This window comes from Nerophis lumbriciformis, linkage group LG22 (genome assembly GCF_033978685.3).
Source record: "Nerophis lumbriciformis linkage group LG22, RoL_Nlum_v2.1, whole genome shotgun sequence".
NCBI classification, from domain to species: Eukaryota; Metazoa; Chordata; class Actinopteri; order Syngnathiformes; family Syngnathidae; genus Nerophis; species Nerophis lumbriciformis.
In genome coordinates, this window is record NC_084569.2 from 3,592,459 (window position 1) to 3,614,397 (window position 21,939).

Consider the following 21,939-nt stretch of genomic DNA (forward strand, 5'->3'; position numbering starts at 1 on the left):
TTTATATTCATTATTATTATATGAAATGTAAATAAATGGAAATAGTTTTAGTTAAAAAAAAAAAATGTTAGAGAAAATGACTTTGGTACCCCAAAAATTAATATTATTTATCTAAAAATAACATTTAAATTCCAACATATTAGGGATGTGTATCGTTGGGATTTTATCGATATGGAAACTGATATTCCTTATATATTTATATAGCGCTTTTCTCTAGTGACTCAAAGTGCTTTACATAGTGAAAGCCAATATCTAAGTTCCATTTAAAGCAGTGTGGGTGGCACTGGGAGCAGGTGGGTGAAGTGTCTTGCCCAAGGACACGACGGCAGCGACTAGCGGGAATCGAACCTGGAACCCTCAAGTTGCTGGCACGGCCACTCTACCGGCCGAGCTATGCTGCTAATAACTTGGTTTGAATAAAGAAGTAAAAAAGATGTTCAAGAAGTTAATATCCAGTCATGTATGAATATATTTAAATTATTATTATTATTATTATATCAGTGTTGGCACTGCAGATAGTGACTTGTCCAGGGTGTCCGCCGCCTTCCGCCCGAGTGCAGCACCCCTCCCAGAGGGACACGTGTAAAAAAATGGATGGATGGAAGCTTTTTATTTACCACAACGCCCTCTGCTGGATGAGTAGAGACTAGCGTCACGGTGAGTCACCATCATGTGACGATGATGATGATGATGATGACGTATGGGCTCCAGGGAGGAAGAAAGATCTACTTACGTAGAAGGAATAAGAAGTGTGGCATTGCTATCTGCACACTGCATGGTCTTCATGCAGCTTTAGAAGTGTTGTGTTTTAGTGTGTTCCTGCCTTCTCTGTTGTCTGCACCTGTGTTTTAGTGATTCATCCTCGGCGAGGTGCGGACCTGGTGACACACCTGCTCGCAATTAGCCCGCCAGTACTTAAGCTCATCACCTACAGCTTGACCTTGCTGGTCATTGTTTCCTGAACTCCGCACGTGCATGCACCTACTTCGCCTCATGGTACGTTGCTTTCCCTTGTCCTGTTATTGCTAACTTCTTTGTGTTTGTTCCCTAGCCTCCTTGAGGCAACAAAGACTTTATGCAGTACTTGGTGCACCCTGGCCTCCTCCCTGCCAACCACAGAGGAACCTGTTTTGTTGATATACATGGTGTGCACTTTTTGCCCCATCGCTCTTTGTTACATTTTTGGACTTATTAAATATATTACTTTTTGTATTTCAAACTTGCCTCCCGTCTCTGCATCCCGGGATCACCTCCCCTTGACCAGTTCCTAACATAATGACCAGCCACAACATGGATCCCGCAGAGACTGACCAAGTAAAGAGGGCGCTGCAACAGCAGGCCAAACGACTTGGTCAACAGGAGGAACAATTTGGCGTGCTTGGGGCTTGCGTCAACACCATAGCGGAACGCCAAGCCGGCCGCCTTGATGCATTAGAGGGACAGTTTGGAAGTGTACTCACCGCGCTGCAGGCGATTTCTTCCCCTACTGTCGACCCAGCAGCCCAGCAGACACGTCCACGTTCCACAGATGTTCCGTTGCCTAACGACACCCCTCCTGCTCCTTGTCCACCACTCTCCAAGCCTGAGCGTTTCTCCGGCGAGTCAGGTGACGTGCTTCCCTTTCTCACCCAGTGTGAAATCTATTTTGAACTTTTACCCACTTCTTTTTACACTGAAAGAGCTCGCGTGGCTTTTGTCATGTCCCACATGAGTGGCCGGGCGTCCGCCTGGGCCACCGCAGAATGGGCGCGTCAATCTCCGGTGTGTGCCTCGTACGCCGCTTTTTCCAAAGCCATGAAGAACATTTTTCAACGCGAGATGCCAGGACGCGAAGCGGCCCGATCATTATTACGTCTGCAGCAAGGACAGCGCAGCGTCACAGACTTCGCTATTGAATTCCGAAGGCTGGCTGCTGAAAGCGGATGGCCCACTTCCGCATTGGTGGACGTCTTCTCCCTTGGTCTGGCTGATCGAGTCCGGAAACAAATGATCCCGCTCAAGACTCCTGACAGCCTCGACGAGCTCGTTGCTCTGGCTGCGAGGATTGAAAATCGCCTCGTTGACTGGGAAAGAGAGAGGTTCCTACACCAGGAACTCTGCTCTTCGATGCATAGTGGGAGTGGCCATGAAGCGCGTCAAACCTTCACACCGATACCCAGTGTCGATGCCCCGCCGATATCACTGGAAAAGGAACCGATGCAGCTCGGAGGAAATCGTCTCTCTCCAGCTGAGAGAGATCGTCGCCTTCGCCTCCGGCTGTGTTTATATTGCGGCAAAGCTGAGCATCGCTTATCCCACTGTCCTCATCGTCCTGACCGCCGCCGCACTCAAGCTTCGCCTCCACTACGTACTCAAGCTTCGTCTCCACTACGTACTCAAGCTTCGCCTCCACTACGGACTCAAGCTTCGCCTCCCCTACGCACTCAAGCTTCGCCACCCCGCTGTGTTCCAGCTTTACTCCCTCCAGCGACCGATCCGGCTCCTCTACTGCCATCTACAGGTCAGACACTGTCAAGGCTCCAACTCACGGGTATGCTCGCCTGGGATAAGGAGCAGAGTTTGGACATTAGGGCTCTAATTGACTCTGGTTCTGATGACAATTTTATCGATGAGGCACTTGTTAGACGTTTTTCCATACCCGTTGCCAAATTACCCAGACCTAGAGTAGTTCGATCCCTCGATGGAGGTCACCTGGCGAGCGTTACTCACCAGACTCAGCCCTTATCGCTTAAATTATCTGGTAACCATTTTGAGTTAATCAATTTTCTCATCATTCCCTCTCGTTCCGCTCCTGTTGTGCTCGGACTTACCTGGCTAGCTAAACATAATCCCCATATTGACTGGGCCAAGACTACTATCATTAACTGGGGGGTTTTTTGCCATATTCACTGTCTGCGGTCCGCATGCCCTCGCACAGGGGCCACACGTATCGTCATTCAGGAGGTCATAGATCTGTCAACTGTGCCCACTGCTTACCACGACCTTAAAGAGGTTTTCAGCAAGGACCGCGCGTTGTCGTTACCTCCACACCGTCCTTATGACTGTTGTATTAATCTCCTCCCTGGCGCCACACTCCCTTCATCACGCCTTTATAACATTTCGAAACATGAAAGAGAGTCACTAGAGGACTATATCACCACTTCGCTTGCTTCTGGTCTCATCCGTCCCTCTAACTCTCCTCTAGCCGCCGGGTTTTTCTTTGTAGAAAAGAAGGATAAGACACTCCGCCCTTGTATTGATTACCGAGCCCTTAACAGTATTACTGTCAAAAATAAATATCCTCTCCCGCTTCTCAACTCTGCTTTTAACCCTCTACACACTGCTAGACACTTCACCAAGCTGGACCTCCGCAACGCATATCACTTAGTCCGGATTAAGCAAGGTGATGAATGGAAGACCGCGTTTAATACCCCACTTGGACACTTTGAATACCTGGTCATGCCTTTTGGCCTCACTAATGCGCCGGCTGTTTTTCAAAGCCTCATAAATGATGTCTTGCGCGACATGCTTGACCGATTTGTGGTCGTCTACTTAGACGATATCCTCGTTTTCTCGCCTACTCCCGAACTTCACGTCCAGCATGTTCGCCTAGTTCTCCAACGTCTTCTCGAGAATCGACTTTATGTCAAGGCCGAAAAGTGCGTGTTTCACTCAGAGTCTGTTCCGTTCTTGGGTTTTATTGTGGAGAAGGGTCAACTCCGAGCGGATCCCGCAAAAATCAAGTCGGTGGTTGATTGGCCCACACCCACTTCTAGAAAACACCTCCAAAGGTTTCTTGGTTTTGCTAATTTTTATCGCCGTTTTGTCCGAAATTTTAGTCAGGTAGCTGAACCACTTACTAGACTCACTTCCACTAAACCTCCCTTTTTGTGGACCTCTGAGACACAGACTTCCTTTGATAAGCTTAAATTGTTATTTACTTCTGCACCAGTTCTTGTCCACCCTAACGTTTCCTCTCAATTTTTTGTCGAGGTTGACGCGTCTGACTCCGGCGTGGGAGCTGTTCTCTCCCAGCGCTCCACCTCCGACCAGAGGCTGCACCCCTGTGCCTTCTTCTCACGCCGCCTGACCCCAGCGGAACGCAATTATGACATTGGTAATAGAGAACTACTTGCCGTTGTCTTGGCGCTACAAGAATGGAGGCACTGGCTGGAGGGCTCGGAGACACCATTTGTGGTATTCACGGACCACAAGAATCTGGCCTACATTCGGACTGCTCAACGGCTCAACCCAAGACAAGCTAGGTGGGCGCTATTCTTCGCCAGATTCAATTTTACCATGACCTTCCGACCCGGCTCCCAGAATGGTAAGCCAGACGCCTTGTCTAGAATGTACGCCTGCCCCGAGGAAGGGGTCAAGACCGAGACCATCATCCCTCCATCACAAGTGCTGGGAGCGCTACAGTGGGACATCGAGGGTCGCGTGACAGAAGGAATCAAGAATGTTCCCTCTCCCAAGAACTGTCCGCAGGGGCGCTTATTCGTTATCCCAGAACTCCGGCCGGAAGTCTTAAACTGGGCCCACAGCTCCAAGATCGCCTGCCACCCAGGTATCACCCGTACTACTTTCCTCCTAGCCCAGCGCTTCTGGTGGCCAACTTTCAGGGCTGACGTGAAAGAGTTTGTGTCTGCCTGTACCACCTGTGCCCGCAATAAGGCGTCACATCGGGCACCAGCTGGCCTTCTGCGGCCACTCCCCATCCCCTCCCGCCCGTGGTCCCATGTGGCATTGGATTTCGTCACAGGACTTCCACCATCAAGGGGCAACACTGTTATATTGACTTTGGTGGACCGCTTTTCAAAAATGGCTCATTTCATCCCTCTTCCAAAGTTGCCCTCCGCACTAGAGACTGCAGATCTGCTGGTACGTCACGTGTTCCGGCTGCATGGTATCCCGGTGGATGTGGTCTCGGACAGAGGGCCACAATTTTCTTCGGCGGTTTGGAAGGCCTTCTGCAAGGCGTTTGGGGCATCGCCGAGCCTTTCTTCTGGATACCACCCGCAGACAAACGGTCAGACTGAGCGCACAAACCAGGATCTGGAAGCTGCCATCCGCTGCGTTTGCCATCAGCAGCCGGCCTCCTGGGAACTTTGTCTACATTGGATTGAGTACGCTCACAACACACTCGTCAGCTCCGCTACAGGCATGTCTCCATTTCACTCCGCCTACGGGTACCAACCTCCCGCTTTTCCTTCCCTGGAATCAGAAGTCGCCGTCCCATCTGTTGCGGCCCACCTACACCGCGCACGGCAAGCATGGCAAAATACCCGGTCTGCTCTGTCACGCACCTCGGAGCGCAACCAGCGTATCGCTAACCGCCACCGCAGCACAGCACCGGATTACAGGCCCGGTCAGAAGGTATGGCTATCCTCTCGTGATTTACCTCTCCAGGTGGTCTCCAAGAAACTGCAGCCACGATTCATTGGACCTTACCCCATTGAGCGAGTCATCAATCCCTCATCGGTTCGACTACGCCTTCCGGACTCTCTCAAGATTCATCCCTCTTTCCACGTCTCCCTGCTCAAGCCTGTGTCCTCCAGTCCCTTGAGTCCTCCAGAGGTGCCTCCTCCACCTCCCAGACTTATTGATGGCCACCAGGCATTCACGGTCAAGGCCATTCTCGACGTGAGGAGAAGGGGCAGGGGTTTCCAGTATCTGGTCGACTGGGAGGGTTACGGCCCCGAGGACCGATCCTGGGTCCCGCGTTCACTTATTTTAGACCCTTCACTGTTAACTGCTTTTTATATTCGTTTTCCGGAGAAGCCAGGTAAGCCGCCAGGTGGCGTCCATTGAGGGGGGGGTACTGTTGTGTTTTAGTGTGTTCCTGCCTTCTCTGTTGTCTGCACCTGTGTTTTAGTGATTCATCCTCGGCGAGGTGCGGACCTGGTGACACACCTGCTCGCAATTAGCCCGCCAGTACTTAAGCTCATCACCTACAGCTTGACCTTGCTGGTCATTGTTTCCTGAACTCCGCACGTGCATGCACCTACTTCGCCTCATGGTACGTTGCTTTCCCTTGTCCTGTTATTGCTAACTTCTTTGTGTTTGTTCCCTAGCCTCCTTGAGGCAACAAAGACTTTATGCAGTACTTGGTGCACCCTGGCCTCCTCCCTGCCAACCACAGAGGAACCTGTTTTGTTGATATACATGGTGTGCACTTTTTGCCCCATCGCTCTTTGTTACATTTTTGGACTTATTAAATATATTACTTTTTGTATTTCAAACTTGCCTCCCGTCTCTGCATCCCGGGATCACCTCCCCTTGACCAGTTCCTAACAAGAAGCATTAGTGCTGGTGCAGCAGCATGCAGACGTGTCTGCTATGTCATCACTTAGTGAGTGGACAAGTGTTGTCTTCTATGTCAGCATTAGAGAGTAGACAAGTGTTGGCAGCAGCTGGGAAAAGAACGGTTGAGCCCAGAGAGAGTGAAGATGGAGGTTGAGAGGTCATAGATGTTACCTTTGATAGATGGTTACCTCTGCATGCTGCTTGACTGAGGTGACACACATTAATATACATATACATATATACATACATACATATATACATATTAGAGATGCGCGGATAGGCAATTATTTCATCCGCAACCGCATCAGAAAGTCGTCAACCATCCGCCATCCACCCGATGTAACATTTGATCAGAACCGCACCCGCCCGTTGTTATATATCTAATATAGACGATGCAAGGCATTAGTGAGGTTATAAAGCTTTTGCCTGTTAAAGAAAGGAGACTGATCCAATGCAGCACAGACGTTCGCGTGCCACGCTGTCACGACCCAGACGCACACCAGTGCGCAATCATATGGGAGCCGCGCTGAGCGCACCTCCAAGCGCGTCTCGCTGCCGGCGACGGCCGGGTATGGGCCCGACGCTCCAGCGCCATCCATTTTCAGGGCTAGTTGATTCGGCAGGTGGGTTGTTACACACTCCTTAGCGGGTTCCAACTTCCATGGCCACCGTCCTGCTGTCTATATCAACCAGGGTGAGCCCCACCCCTTTCGTGAGCGCACTGCGCGCAGAGTGACCCCTGTTACGCGCCCCCGGCAACAGGGGTGGCGGGCAGGTAAGCTGCGCGGGCGGAGCGCGCGGAGTGACCCCTGTTACGAGCCCCCGGCCACGGGGGTGGCGGGCAGGTAAGCTGCTTACCTGCTGCGCGTGACGCCGGCCGCGGCGAAGGCGGACGGTGCGGTGGGCGCGGTGGTGACCCTGGACGTGCGTCGGGCCCTTCTCGCGGATCGCCTCAGCTACGGCTCCCGGTGGGGCCCTCTCGGGGGAAGGGGCCTCGGTCCCGACCCCGGCGAGGCGTCCCTTCTCCGCTCCGTAAAAGTGTCCATCTCTTTTTTTTTTTTCTTCTGTTGTGGCATATGCTGCAGGTGCCTGCTCGTTTTTCGTATGTGGGTAACAACATTTAATATGTATATATATTTACCAATTGGTTTAACTGCCACCCGCCTGAATCTATTTAAAATCTTTCTTTTTTTAATTTCCACGACCCGACCCGCGGATAAAATCTAATTTTTTTTAATTTCATCTGCCCGATCCGCGGATAATCCGCGGACTCCGCGGTTGTGCCCGCAAACCGCGCATCTCTAATACATATATATATATATATATATATATATATATATATATATATATATATATATATATATGTATATATGTATGTGTGTCAATTATATATATATATATATATATATATATATATATATATATACATACATACATACATACATACATACCAGTGACGTGCAGTGCCTCACCTGCCATCATGGAAAGAAAAAAAATGTAAAAAGAAAAAAAATTAATTAAATTGTTAAATGTATCCAGTGATTATACTATAAAGTTATTTTCCATTTAACTTCACCCGTTTTAGATTATTTTTATTCAAAATCGCTGATTTTTCACATTTGCCGCTCAAATACTGAGAAGAGACGGTGCGGTGAACAGCAGCCAGGTGAGGCACGTCACTCAGTGCCTCAACATGGATTGCGCAACGGCTCGGCTAACTGCTGGCCTGCTGTGCAGTGAGACTGTATTGCTATATGAATTATATTATACATTTCCATAGTTTAGTTAGCTGAGGTATATAATGTACAGTGTATTTTGTCAACAACTGTATGTGTGTAACGTATTTCTTGTGCTGAGCGATCATAAAACGGCTGCAAAAGACGCACTGGCTGAGGCTCGACTTCTGCACCCCCGCCGTAGAATTGTTATATCAACTAAAGCCCACACTTAAACTTTCCACGTGCAAGATTGTATCTATTTAAAAAAAATATTTCATAAGAAGCCAAAAAGAGCAAAAACAATAATGTTGGTGTTGGAGGAGTTGTGAATGACTGCAGGGACACAACATTAGGTACACCTGCAGACTGCAGGTGTACCTAATTCACAACTCCTCCAACACGAACATTATTGTTTTTGCACTTTTTGACGTCTTATTAAATAACTTTTGTAACCTATTTTCATGGGCTTTCCTCTTTGTGATGTTAAGTTCCTGTTATGCGCTGTTATACAGTATATGCCTTGAGCTCTTATTTTGAAGGCGCTAAGAGCGGACGTGATGTCACGTTGCGGAGGTTTTTGAAAGAAGGTAAATAAAGTGGTCCTCGTGTAAACTGGAGCCTCCGTGTTTGTTATTTTGTAGTTTCATACAGTATAGGCCACATTTATAAACCCTCGGTTACACTTTTTTAAATAGATTCAATCTTGCACGCGGAAAGTTTAAGTGAGGGCTTTAGTTGCGGCGCATGGACTTCATTTATAAGCAAAGGTAAGACCATAATAACGTTTTTTTTTATTAAATGTGCTTTTTTGTGTGCTACAGTTTGTATGTGTAAAGTTAAAGTTAAGTTAAAGTAGCAATGATTGTCACACACACACTAGGTGTAATGAAATTTGTCCTCTGCATTTGACCCATCCCCTTGATCACCGTCTGGGAGGTGAGGGGAGCAGTGGGCAGCAGCGGCGCCGCGCCCAGGAATAATTTTTGGTGATTTAACCCCCAATTCCAAGCCTTGACGCTGAGTGGCAAGCAGGGAAGAATGCTGGTATGAGCTTTTAAACATAACCCGTTAACTGCTGCCAATCAAATGGTGAATATATATATATATGTGTGTGTGTGTGTGTGTGTAGTGGAGTCTTCACCTTTGTGAAAGGCTGCACTTCCCCAGTCAACCACCAGAGAGCAGCAAAGTACTGAGTGACGTCAGTGGGCAGGGCAAGAATAGGAAGAGGGAGGAGGAAGGAGGAAGGAGAATAAAAGTATGAGTTCTCTCATGTTGATCACTCTTTAGTGTTGGAACACCTTCCTCACTCTTCACTCTTCACTCTTCACTCTTCAGGTGTGTATCAACTTTCACAGCAGCTAACTTCTCTCACTCTGAATCATGTCCACAACTTTTGACAGGACTAACTCAAGTCTTGTTGACAGTTTGTCCTTTGACGTCTCGTGTGTGATGCAACACAGCCGCGCTGAGATGCAGCAGCTGTGGGAAGGCTGGACCACAGTCTCTGACCAGGTCTACAGAAACCCCAAGGTAAGCCACATGGGAAGGCTGGACCACAGTCTCTGACCAGGTCTACAGCAACCCCAAGGTAAGTCACATGGCAAGGCTGGACCACAGTCTCTGGCCAGGTCTACAGTAACCCCAAGGTAAGTCACATGGGAAGGCTGGACCACAGTCTCTGACCAGGTCTACAGCAACCCCAAGGTAAGTCACATGGGGAAGGCTGGACCACAGTCTCTGAGCAGGTCTACAGCAACCCCAAGGTAAGCCACATGGGAAGGCTGGACCAAAGTCTCTGACCAGGTATGGAGATGTGGTGAGTTTTGGCCAACAGCAGGCGAGCTACTTTCCAATGTACCAAGTGGAGGAGATCATTCTTATATGTCATTTATATTTAAGTATTTATGATGAGAGGTTATTATTGCTATGTGCTCCCACCTAAATGTACCTCAAAACTGTCTGAAAAGGACAAACTAATCCCACATTTGACAATGATGCAATAAAAGTAAAATATGGTCAAATTCAAATGTTCATATCATTTTTTGTCTTGAAAATCAACTTTTACCTTGAAAAATATTTTTTTCCTTGAAAATTATTTTTTGTCATGAAAATCAACTTTTACCTTGAAAATCATTTTTTGTCTTGAAAATCAACTTTTACCTTGAAAATCATTTTTGTCTTGAAAATAATTTTTTGTCATGAAAATCAACTTTTACCTTGAAAATATTTTTTTGTCTTGAAAATCATCTTTTACCTTAAATAATTTTTTGTCTTGAAAATCATCTTTTACCTTGAAAATCATTTTTTGTCATGAAAATCATCTTTTACTTTGAAAATCAACTTTTACTTTGAAAATCATTTTTTGTCTTGAAAATCATCTTTTTCCTTGAAAATATTTTTTTCCTTAAATAATTTTTTACCTTGAAAATCAACTTTTACCTTTTAAATCTTTTTTGGTCTTGAAAATAATTGTTTACCTTTTAAATCTTTTTTTGTCTTGAAAATAATTTTTTACCTTTTAAATCTTTTTTGGTCTTGAAAATAATTGTTTACCTTTTAAATCTTTTTTTGTCTTGAAAATAATTTTTTACCTTGAAAATAATTTTTTCCCTTAAAATCAACTTTTACCTTTTAAATCTTTTTTGGTCTTGAAAATAATTGTTTACCTTTTAAATCTTTTTTTGTCTTGAAAATAATTTTTTACTTTGAAAATAATTTTTTGTCTTAAATCATCTTTTACCTTGAAAATCTTTTTTTTGTCTTGAAAATCATCTTTTACCTTGAAAATAATTTTTTGTCATGAAAATCAACTTTTACTTTGAAAATCATTTTTTGTCATGAAAATCATCTTTTACCTTGAAAATATTTTTTTGTCATGAAAATCATCTTTTACCTTGAAAATAATTTTTTGTCATGAAAATCAACTTTTACTTTGAAAATAATTTTTTTGTCTTGAAAATCATCTTTTTCCTTGAAAATATTTTTTTCCTTAAATCATTTTTTACCTTGAAAATCAACTTTTACCTTAAATTATTTTTTCCCTTGAAAATAATTTTTTGTCTTGAAAATCAACTTTTACCTTAAATATTTTTTTGCTTAAATCATTTTTTACCTTGAAAATCATTTTTTGTCTTGAAAATCAACTTTTACCTTGAAAATCTTTTTTTGTGTTGAAAATAATTTTTTTCCTTGAAAATCTTTTTTTGTCTTAAATAATTTTTTACCTTAAATAATTTTTTCACTTGAAAATATTTTTTTGTCATGAAAATCAACTTTTACTTTGAAAATAATTTTTTGTCTTGAAAATCATCTTTTACCTTGAAAATCATTTTTTGTCATGAAAATTACCTTTTACCTTGAAAATTTTTTGTCATGAAAATCAACTTTTACATTGAAAATCATTTTTTGTCTTGAAAATCATCTTTTTCCTTGAAAATATTTTTTTCCTTAAATCATTTTTTCCCTTGAAAATCTACTTTTACCTTAAATTATTTTTTCCCTTGAAAATAATTTTTTGTCTTGAAAATCTACTTTTACCTTAAATTATTTTTTCCCTTGAAAATAATTTTTTGTCTTGAAAATCAACTTTTACCTTAAATATTTTTTTCCTTAAATCATTTTTTACCTTGAAAATCAACTTTTACCTTGAAAATAATTTTTTGTGTTGAAAATAATTTTTTACCTTGAAAATCTTTTTTTGTCTTAAATAATTTTTTACCTTAAATCATTTTTTCCCTTGAAAATCTTTTTTTGTCATGAAAATCATCTTTTACCTTGAAAATAATTTTTTGTCATGAAAATCAACTTTTACTTTGAAAATCATTTTTTGTCATGAAAATCATCCTTTACCTTGAAAATCATTTTTTGTCATGAAAATCATCTTTTACCTTGAAAATCATTTTTTTGTCATGAAAATCAACTTTTACTTTGAAAATCATTTTTTGTCTTGAAAATCATCTTTTTCCTTGAAAATATTTTTTTCCTTAAATCATTTTTTCCCTTGAAAATCAACTTTTACCTTAAATTATTTTTTCCCTTGAAAATCATTTTTTGTCTTGAAAATCAACTTTTACCTTAAATATTTTTTTCCTTAAATAATTTTTTACCTTGAAAATAATTTTTTGTGTTGAAAATAATTTTTTACCTTGAAAATCTTTTTTTGTCTTAAATAATTTTTTACCTTAAATAATTTTTTCCCTTGAAAATCTTTTTTGTCATGAAAATCATCTTTTACCTTGAAAATAATTTTTTGTCATGAAAATCAACTTTTACTTTGAAAATCATTTTTTGTCTTGAAAATCATCTTTTACCTTGAAAATAATTTTTTGTCATGAAAATGAACTTTTACCTGAAAATCATTTTTTGTCATGAAAATCAACTTTTACTTTGAAAGTCATTTTTTGTCATGAAAATCAACTTTTACTTTGACAATCATTTTTTGTCTTGAAAATCATCTTTTACCTTGAAAATCATTTTTTGTCATGAAAATCATCTTTTACCTTGAAAATCATTTTTGTCATGAAAATCAACTTTTACTTTGAGAATCATTTTTTTATCTTGAAAATCAACTTTTACCTTAAATATTTTTTTTCCTTAAATAATTTTTTACCTTGAAAATCAACTTTTACCTTGAAAATCTTTTTTTGTGTTGAAAATTATTTTTTACCTTGAAAATCTTTTTTTGTCTTAAATAATGTTTTACCTTTAAATCTTTTTTTGTCTTGAAAATCTTTTTTTGTCATGAAAATCATCTTTTACCTTGAAAATAATTTTTTGTCATGAAAATCAACTTTTACTTTGAAAATCATTTTTTGTCTTGAAAATCATCTTTTACCTTGAAAATCATTTTTTGTCATGAAAATCAACTTTTACCTTGAAAATCATTTTTGTCATGAAAATCAACTTTTACTTTGAAAATCATTTTTTTGTCTTGAAAATCAACTTTTACCTTATTTTTTTTTTTCCTTAAATCATTTTTTACCTTGAAAATCAACTTTTACCTTGAAAATCTTTTTTTGTGTTGAAAATTATTTTTTACCTTGAAAATCTTTTTTTGTCTTAAATAATTTTTTACCTTAAATAATTTTTTCCCTTGAAAATCTTTTTTTGTCATGAAAATCATCTTTTACCTTGAAAATCATTTTTTGTCATGAAAATCAACTTTTACCTTGAAAGTCATTTTTTGTCATGAAAATCAACTTTTACTTTGAAAATCATTTTTTGTCTTGAAAATCATCTTTTTCCTTAAATATTTTTTTCCTTAAATAATTTTTTACCTTGAAAATCAACTTTTACCTTAAATAATTTTTTACCTTGAAAATAATTTTTTGTCTCGAAAATCAACTTTTACCTTGAAAATCTTTTTTGTCTTGAAAATAATTTTTTACCTTGAAAATTTTTTTTTGTCTTGAAAATAATTTTTTACCTTGAAAATAATTTTTTCCCTTAAATCATTTTTTGTCATGAAAATCAACTTTTACTTTGAAAATAATTTGTTGTCTTAAAAATCATCTTTTTCCTTGAAAATCATTTTTTTGTCATGAAAATCAACTTTTATCTTGAATAATTTTTTGTCTTGAAAATCAACTTTTACCTTGAAAATATTTTTTTGTCTTGAAAATCATCTTTTTCCTTGAAAATCATTTTTTGTCTTGAAAATCAATTTTTACCTTGTCCAAAGGAATCCTAGAAACAGGAGTTATGTTGAACGTGAGCAGTGAATGCACCATGACTGTTGTGTTCATAGGTAACAGGAGTTGTGTTGAACGTGAGCAGTGAATGCACCATGACTGTTGTGTTCATAGAAACAGGAGTTAAGTTGAACGTGAGCAGTGAATGCACCATGACTGTTGTGTTCATAGAAACAGGAGTTGTGTTGAACGTGAGCAGTGAATGCACCATGACTGTTGTGTTCATAGAAACAGGAGTTGTGTTGAACGTGAGCAGTGAATGCACCATGACTGTTGTGTTCATAGGTAACACTGCTGATGAACAGCAGAGTGGGTCAGTACCTGAGTGGACGTCCTGTGTTGGCTCTGGCCGTCTTCTTCTTCTGTGTCACGGCTGCAGTTCCAGTGGGAATCTTCCTCGCGTTCGCTGTGGCCACCGCCATCATGTCGGCAGTCAGCTTGGTGTTTTTGGAGGGTAAGCAGCAGCAACAACAACAACAACAACAACATCACTGTCACATGATCATGTGTATCAATGTTGTGTTGTCAGGGTTCCTGCTGAGCGTGGCGGCCATCACTCTGCTCTGCGTCCTCTCCGGCCTGGCCTTCTTCTCCGTGATGATGTCAGCCATCTTTGCAGCCTTTTACGTCACCGTCTCCAGCCTGATCAACTTCTACCACACCTCACAGATGACCAAGGTCTAGCAACTTCACCTTTAACAACTTCTACCACACCTCACAGATGACCAAGGTCTAGCAACTTCACCTTTAACAACTTCTAACACACCTCACAGATGACCAAGGTCTAGCAACTTCACCTTTAACAACTTCTACCACACCTCACAGATGACCAAGGTCTACCACACCTCACAGATGACCAAGGTCTAGCAACTTCACCTTTAACAACTTCTACCACACCTCACAGCTGACCAAGGTCTAGCAACTTTACCTTTAACAACTTCTACCACATCTCACAGCTGACCAAGGTCTAGCAACTTTACCTTTAACAACTTCTACCACACCTCACAGCTGACCAAGGTCTAGCAACTTCACCTTTAACAACTTCTACCACACCTCACAGATGACCAAGGTCTAGCAACTTCACCTTTAACAACTTCTACCACACCTCACAGATGACCAAGGTCTAGCAACTTCACCTTTAACAACTTCTACCACACCTCACAGATGACCAAGGTCTAGCAACTTCACCTTTAACAACATCTACCACACCTCACATATGACCATGGTCTAGCAACTTCACCTTTAACAACTTCTACCACACCTCACAGATGACCAAGGTCTAGCAACTTCACCTTTAACAACTTCTACCACACCTCACAGATGACCAAGGTCTAGCAACTTCACCTTTAACAACTTCTACCACACCTCACAGATGACCATGGTCTAACAACTTCACCTTTAACAACTTCTACCACACCTCACAGATGACCAAGGTCTAGCAACTTCACCTTTAACAACTTCTACCACACCTCACAGATGATCAAGGTCTAGCAACTTCACCTTTAACAACTTCTACCACACCTCACAGATGACCAAGGTCTAGCAACTTCACCTTTAACAACTTCTACCACACCTCACAGCTGACCAAGGTCTAGCAACTTCACCTTTAACAACTTCTACCACACCTCACAGATGACCAAGGTCTAGCAACTTCACCTTTAACAACTTCTACCACATCTCACAGCTGACCAAGGTCTAGCAACTTCACCTTCATCAACTTCTACCACATCTCACAGCTGACCAAGGTCTACCACACATCACAGCTGACCAAGGTCTAGCAACTTCACCTTTAACAAGGATTAGAATGAGATAAATATTAGACTAATCTCCCTGGGAGTAAAGTCCTTTACAAGGTGCTATGGTCCCACTCTTGAAAACTACTTCTACATAGGCAGGGTTAAGGTTAGTTTTAGTATTTAGAAGTATGGGTAAAAGGTTTAGGTTTGGTATTTAGGTTTGGGGTTTAGGAGCTATGGGTAAGGGTTAGGGTTAGATTTTGGGTTACATTTAAAATTGAGGTTAAAATTGGGTTTATTGTGTTTTTCTAGTAGGGTTAGGACTAGGCATGAAGGTTAAGGTTTGGGTTTATGGGTTCAGAGTTAGGGGTAGGGTTTGAGTTCCGAGTTCAATCAGGATTAGGATTTTAGGACTTAGTTTGTTTTAGGATTTATATACAAAGGGTTTAGGAGTTGGGTTTGAGTTCAGGTTAGAGTTACAGTTAAGGAGTTAGGATTTGGGGTTTAAGGTATGTATGAATGTTGGTGTGTAGATCAGACCTGGACCAATGTAGGCCCGGGGGCCACATGTGGCCCGTTAAGTACTTCAATCTGGCCCCTCGGACATTCTCAAATAATTTATTTAGATGTTTAAGATGTAAAGTTTAGCTGCCAATATTATCTTTTATAATCACACTAACTAAGTCTTCAACTATACTAAGTCTTTACATGCTTGGAATCTGCATCATATACTAGTTACTATACTCATCTAATTAGTTACTATACTCATCTAATTAGTTACTATACTCATCTAATTAGTTACTATGCTCATCTAATTAGTTACTATGCTCATCTAATTAGTTACCATGGTCATCTAATTAGTTACTATACTCATCTAATTAGTTACTATGCTCATCTAATTAGTTACCATGGTCATCTAATTAGTTACTATGCTCATCTAATTAGTTACTGGTCATGTAATTAGTTACTATGCTCATCTAATTAGTTACTATGGTCATCTAATTAGTTACTGTGGTCATCTAATCAGTTACTGGTCATCTAATTAGTTATGATGGTCATCTAATTAGTTACTGGTCATCTAATTAGTTACTCTGGTCATCTAATTAGTTACTATGCTCATCTAATTAGTTATTATGGTCATGTAATTAGTTACTATGCTCATCTAATTAGTTACTATGCTCATCTAATTAGTTACTATGCTCATCTAATTAGTTACCATGGTCATCTAATTAGTTACTATACTCATCTAATTAGTTGCTATGGTCATGTAATTAGTTACTATACTCATCTAATTAGTTACTATGCTCATCTAATTAGTTACTATGCTCATCTAATTAGTTACTGGTCATCTAATTAGTTACTATGCTCATCTAATTAGTTACTATGCTCATCTAATTAGTTACTGGTCATCTAATTAGTTACTATGCTCATCTAATTAGTTACTGGTCATCTAATTAGTTACTATGCTCATCTAATTAGTTACTGGTCATCTAATTAGTTACTATACTCATCTAATTAGTTACTATGCTCATCTAGTTAGTTACTATGCTCATCTAATTAGTTACTATGGTCATCTAATTAGTTACTATGCTCATCTAATTAGTTACTGGTCAACTAATTAGTTACTATGCTCATCTAATTAGTTACTGGTCATCTAATTAGTTACTATGCTCATCTAATTAGTTACTGGTCATCTAATTAGTTACTATGCTCATCTAATTAGTTACTATGGTCATCTAATTAGTTACTGGTCATCTAATTAGTTACTATGCTCATCTAATTAGTTACTGTGGTCATCTAATCAGTTATTGGTCATCTAATTAGTTACTATGCTCATCTAATTAGTTACCATGGTCATCTAATTAATTACTACGGTCATCTAATTAGTTACTATGGTCATCTATTTAGTTACTATGCTCATCTAATTAGTTACTATGGTCATCTAATTAGTTACTATGCTCATCTAATTAGTTACCATGGTCATCTAATTAGTTACTATGCTCATCTAATTAGTTACCATGGTCATCTAATTAGTTACTGGTCATCTAATTATTTACTCTGGTAATCTAATTAGTTACTATGCTCATCTAATTAGTTACTATGCTCATCTAATTAGTTACTATGCTCATCTAATTAGTTACCTTGGTCATCTAATTATTTACTGGTCATCTAATTAGTTACTATGGTCATCTAATTAGATACTATGGTCATCTAATTAGTTACCATGGTCATCTAATTAGTTACTATGGTCATGTAATTAGTTACTATGCTCATCTAATTAGTTACTGGTCATCTAATTAGTTACTATGCTCATCTAATTAGTTACCGGTACTATGCTCATCTAATTAGTTACCATGGTCATCGAATTATTTACTGGTCATCTAATTAGTTACTATGGTCATCTAATTAGATACTATGGTCATCTAATTAGTTACCATGGTCATCTAATTAGTTACTGGTCATCTAATTAGTTACTATGCTCATCTAATTAGTTACTATGCTCATCTAATTATTTACTGGTCATCTAATTAGTTACTATGGTCATCTAATTAGTTACTATGCTCATCTAATTAGTTACTATACTCATCTAATTAGTTACTATGCTCATCTAATTAGTTACTATGCTCATCTAATTAGTTACCATGGTCATCTAATTAGTTACTGGTCATCTAATTAGTTACTATGCTCATCTAATTAGTTACTATGCTCATCTAATTAGTTACTATGAAAATGTTTTTGTTTCCTACTTCCAGCAGAAAGTCAGCGACGAGGAGGACAATGAAGAGGAAATGTTGACGAAGGACAAGATGAAATAATTCAAGTGGAGAAAACAAAACCTGCTGATGTTCAACACTGTTTCCACATTACTTTATATCATATTATATAATCAAATATTTTTTATAAAATAAAGAATGTATGTATTTATTGTTACAATTTAACAGAAATGTATTTTTAAATGATTTAGAAATGAGGTCATATCAAATGCAACATAAAAGCTGTTACAAATGTCATTTTTGCAAGATTTAAATAAAATATTGATTTGTATTGTCGGATTTGAATGTCAACAGTGGATGAAACTATGAAGAACATCTCTGCATATTACAATCATGTTTACAATGTGTAATAAACATTTGAATGTTAATAAAAAAGAGCACTACAACTTTTTGTCCAATGTTTCATGTCTTACTTATGAAGATCAAATAATGCTGACATATGATATATAATGTCATCGTTGGTGAGAATAATAAATATAAGTTATATTGTACATGTAATGTGATTAAAAAGGTATTTCCTTGGGTTAATCCATGCAACTTTATTGTTGTTACAAAACCATGTACATTGAGAGGGGAACATATTTTTTGTTCCGCTTTGATTACGTTGTCGGGGGGACAATTAACATGTGGCACATTAAGGCAGCAGCTGTTCAGAATGTTAATGGAGTGTCGGATTGAAAATAAACTTTATTTTCTTGGAGTTTATGAGGCCAATGAGGTTAGGGTTATTTCTGATATGTATTTAAAATCTATTTATTTTTTGAATAGATAGATCGTACTTTATTGATCCCTTCAGGAGAGTTCCCTCAGGAACATTTACATTCCAGCAGCAGTGTACAGAATTGAGATCGAATTTATGTTGAACATGAGCAGTGAATGCACCATGACTGTTGTGTTCATAGAAACAGGAGTTGTGTTGAACGTGAGCAGTGAATGCACCATGACTGTTGTGTTCATAGAAACAGGAGTTGTGTTGAACGTGAGCAGTGAATGCACCATGACTGTTGTGTTCATAGAAACAGGAGTTGTGTTGAACGTGAGCAGTGAATGCACCATGACTGTTGTGTTCATAGAAACAGGAGTTGTGTTGAACGTGAGCAGTGAATGCACCATGACTGTTTTGTTCATAGAAACAGGAGTTATGTTGAACGTGAGCAGTGAATGCACCGTGACTGTTGTGTTCACAGAAACAGGAGTTGTGTTGAACGTGAGCAGTGAATGCACCGTGACTGTTGTGTTCACAGAAACAGGAGTTGTGTTGAACGTGAGCAGTGAATGCACCATGACTGTTGTGTTCATAGAAACAGGAGTTGTGTTGAACGTGAGCAGTGAATGCACCGTGACTGTTGTGTTCACAGAAACAGGAGTTGTGTTGAACGTGAGCAGTGAATGCACCATGACTGTTGTGTTCATAGAAACAGGAGTTGTGTTGAACGTGAGCAGTGAATGCACCATGACTGTTGTGTTCACAGAAACAGGAGTTGTGTTGAGCGTGAGCAGTGAATGCACCATGACTGTTGTGTTCATAGAAACAGGAGATGTGTTGAACGTGAGCAGTGAATGCACCATGACTGTTGTGTTCATAGAAGCAGGAGTTGTGTTGAACGTGAGCAGTGAATGCACCATGACTGTTGTGTTCATAGAAACAGGAGTTGTGTTGAACGTGAGCAGTGAATGCACCATGACTGTTGTGTTCATAAACAGGAGTTGTGTTGAACGTGAGCAGTGAATGCACCACGACTGTTGTGTTCATAGAAACAGGAGTTGTGTTGAACGTGAGCAGTGAATGCACCATGACTGTTGTGTTCAGGAACACTTAAATTCCAGCAGCAGTGTACAGAATTGAGATCGAATTTAAAATAAATAAATAATGGGGGTATAAATGGAAACAAAATAGAAAAATATTACAATAAGAATGAAAATAAAAAGCAACAATGAGAATAAAAATAACAGTAAAATAAGAATATAAGAAGAGAAACTAGGCAGTAGTGAACATGTTATAAAACTGTCATATGTCAGACTAATTGTAACTTCTGACCATACTTGCCAACCTTGAGACCTCCGATTTCGGGAGGTGGGGGGCGGGGGGCGTGGGGCGGGGTTAAGATATATATATATATATATATAAGAAATACTTGACTTTCAATTAATTCTAGCTATATATATATATATATATATATATATATATATATATATATATATATATATATATATATAAATAAAATAAATACTTGAATTTCAGTGTTCATTTATTTACACACACATAACACTCATCTACTCATTGTTGAGTTAAGGGTTGAATTGTCCATCCTTGTTCTATTCTCTGTCACTATTTCAGAACACACACATTATACAAATATACATTATAAAATCAATAAGAAAACGGGAGCTCTAATTTGGGAGTCTGAATTAGGATCAGAAGTTCCTATATAAACATTGCGCACTCACGTCGCCTTTTTGTATTGATTACTGCAGCTGTGCACTGGATTCATTCACAAATACAAACTACAACTCACAAACACTTTAGAGTTAGTGCTCCACCATCAGAATGTGTACTTAAACTTATAAAGATCACATGGATATTATTCAGTGAGTTGATTCACCAAAACTAACCTGTTATACAGGAGGAAAAAGCACACAGGACGTTTCAATTGTTCACAGACGGGTCGCGCTCATCAGAATGACAAGACACTTCCGGTCTGCAGGTGATAGCATTCAATTGGGAAGAAACGCCCTACTGCCCCCTACTGACCAATGTGAATACTGATAAATGTGTAATGACAGCTCCAAAAACGAATTCAAACCACAAAATAAACTAAATAAATCAACACAAAAATGTGACACATTATGGGTGGGTCACATATGCATGTACAGTAGATGGCAGTATTGTCCTGTTTAAAAGTGTCACAACATTGCTGTTTACGGCAGACGAACTGCTTTACGGTAGACGAATACTTGACTGCTGTTGTTGTGTGTTGTTACCGCGCTGGGAGGACGTTAATGAAACTGCCTAACAATAAACACACATAAGAAACCAAGAACTCGCCCTCCATCATTAGCTGTTTATATGGTGGGAAAGCGGACGTGAGAACAGGCTGTCGACACGTCACTCAGGTCCGCATGGAGCTGGAGGGGGCGTGGCCTCCAGCTCCGCCTGAATTTCGGGAGATTTTCGGGAGAAAATTTGTTCCGGGAGGTTTTCGGGAGAGGCGCTGAATTTTGGGAGTCTCCCAGAAAATCCGGGAGGGTTGGCAAGTATGCTTCTGACGGCATTATATTTGGCATCGTTGCTAACGTGAAGAAGACGTGGCTAAAATAAATAAGTAAATAATAAAATAAATGTCTGGGAGCAAAACGAACGACTCGAGCCTTCATTAAGACCTTGGACTTCTGTTTTTGTTGCTTCTTTTAATTCATTGTTTTACTGTTTATTTTCCAAAATACTGACATTTATACTATTTGCAGACGACACAAATATATTCTACAGTAGTGATGACTTTAATGAGCTCATAAATACACTAAACACAGAACTAAACATAGTAAAAAAAATAGATGGACACAAATAAATGATCTTTGAATATAAATAAAACTAAGATAGTGATGTTTGGAAATGGCAACATAACATCTGAACAGAAAATAAGTATTGATGGTACCCAAATTGAAATCGTAAATGAGAATACATTTTTGGGAGTAATAATTGATAGTTAACTATCATGGAAAGCTCATGTCA

General features: G+C 39.7%; 1 protein-coding gene across 1 annotated transcript; it reads left to right on the forward strand.

Moving 5' to 3' along the window:
- The first annotated feature begins 9,320 nt into the window (after positions 1–9,320).
- Positions 9,321–18,318, forward strand: LOC133615116 (lipid droplet assembly factor 1-like). Its single transcript, XM_072915754.1, has 6 exons — positions 9,321–9,344; positions 9,434–9,521; positions 9,580–9,597; positions 13,985–14,153; positions 14,229–14,377; positions 18,189–18,318. Exons 2-6 carry the CDS (start codon positions 9,459–9,461, stop codon positions 18,249–18,251), a joined length of 462 nt encoding a protein of 153 aa, XP_072771855.1. The 5' UTR covers positions 9,321–9,344; positions 9,434–9,458; the 3' UTR covers positions 18,252–18,318.
- The last annotated feature ends 3,621 nt before the right edge of the window (positions 18,319–21,939 follow it).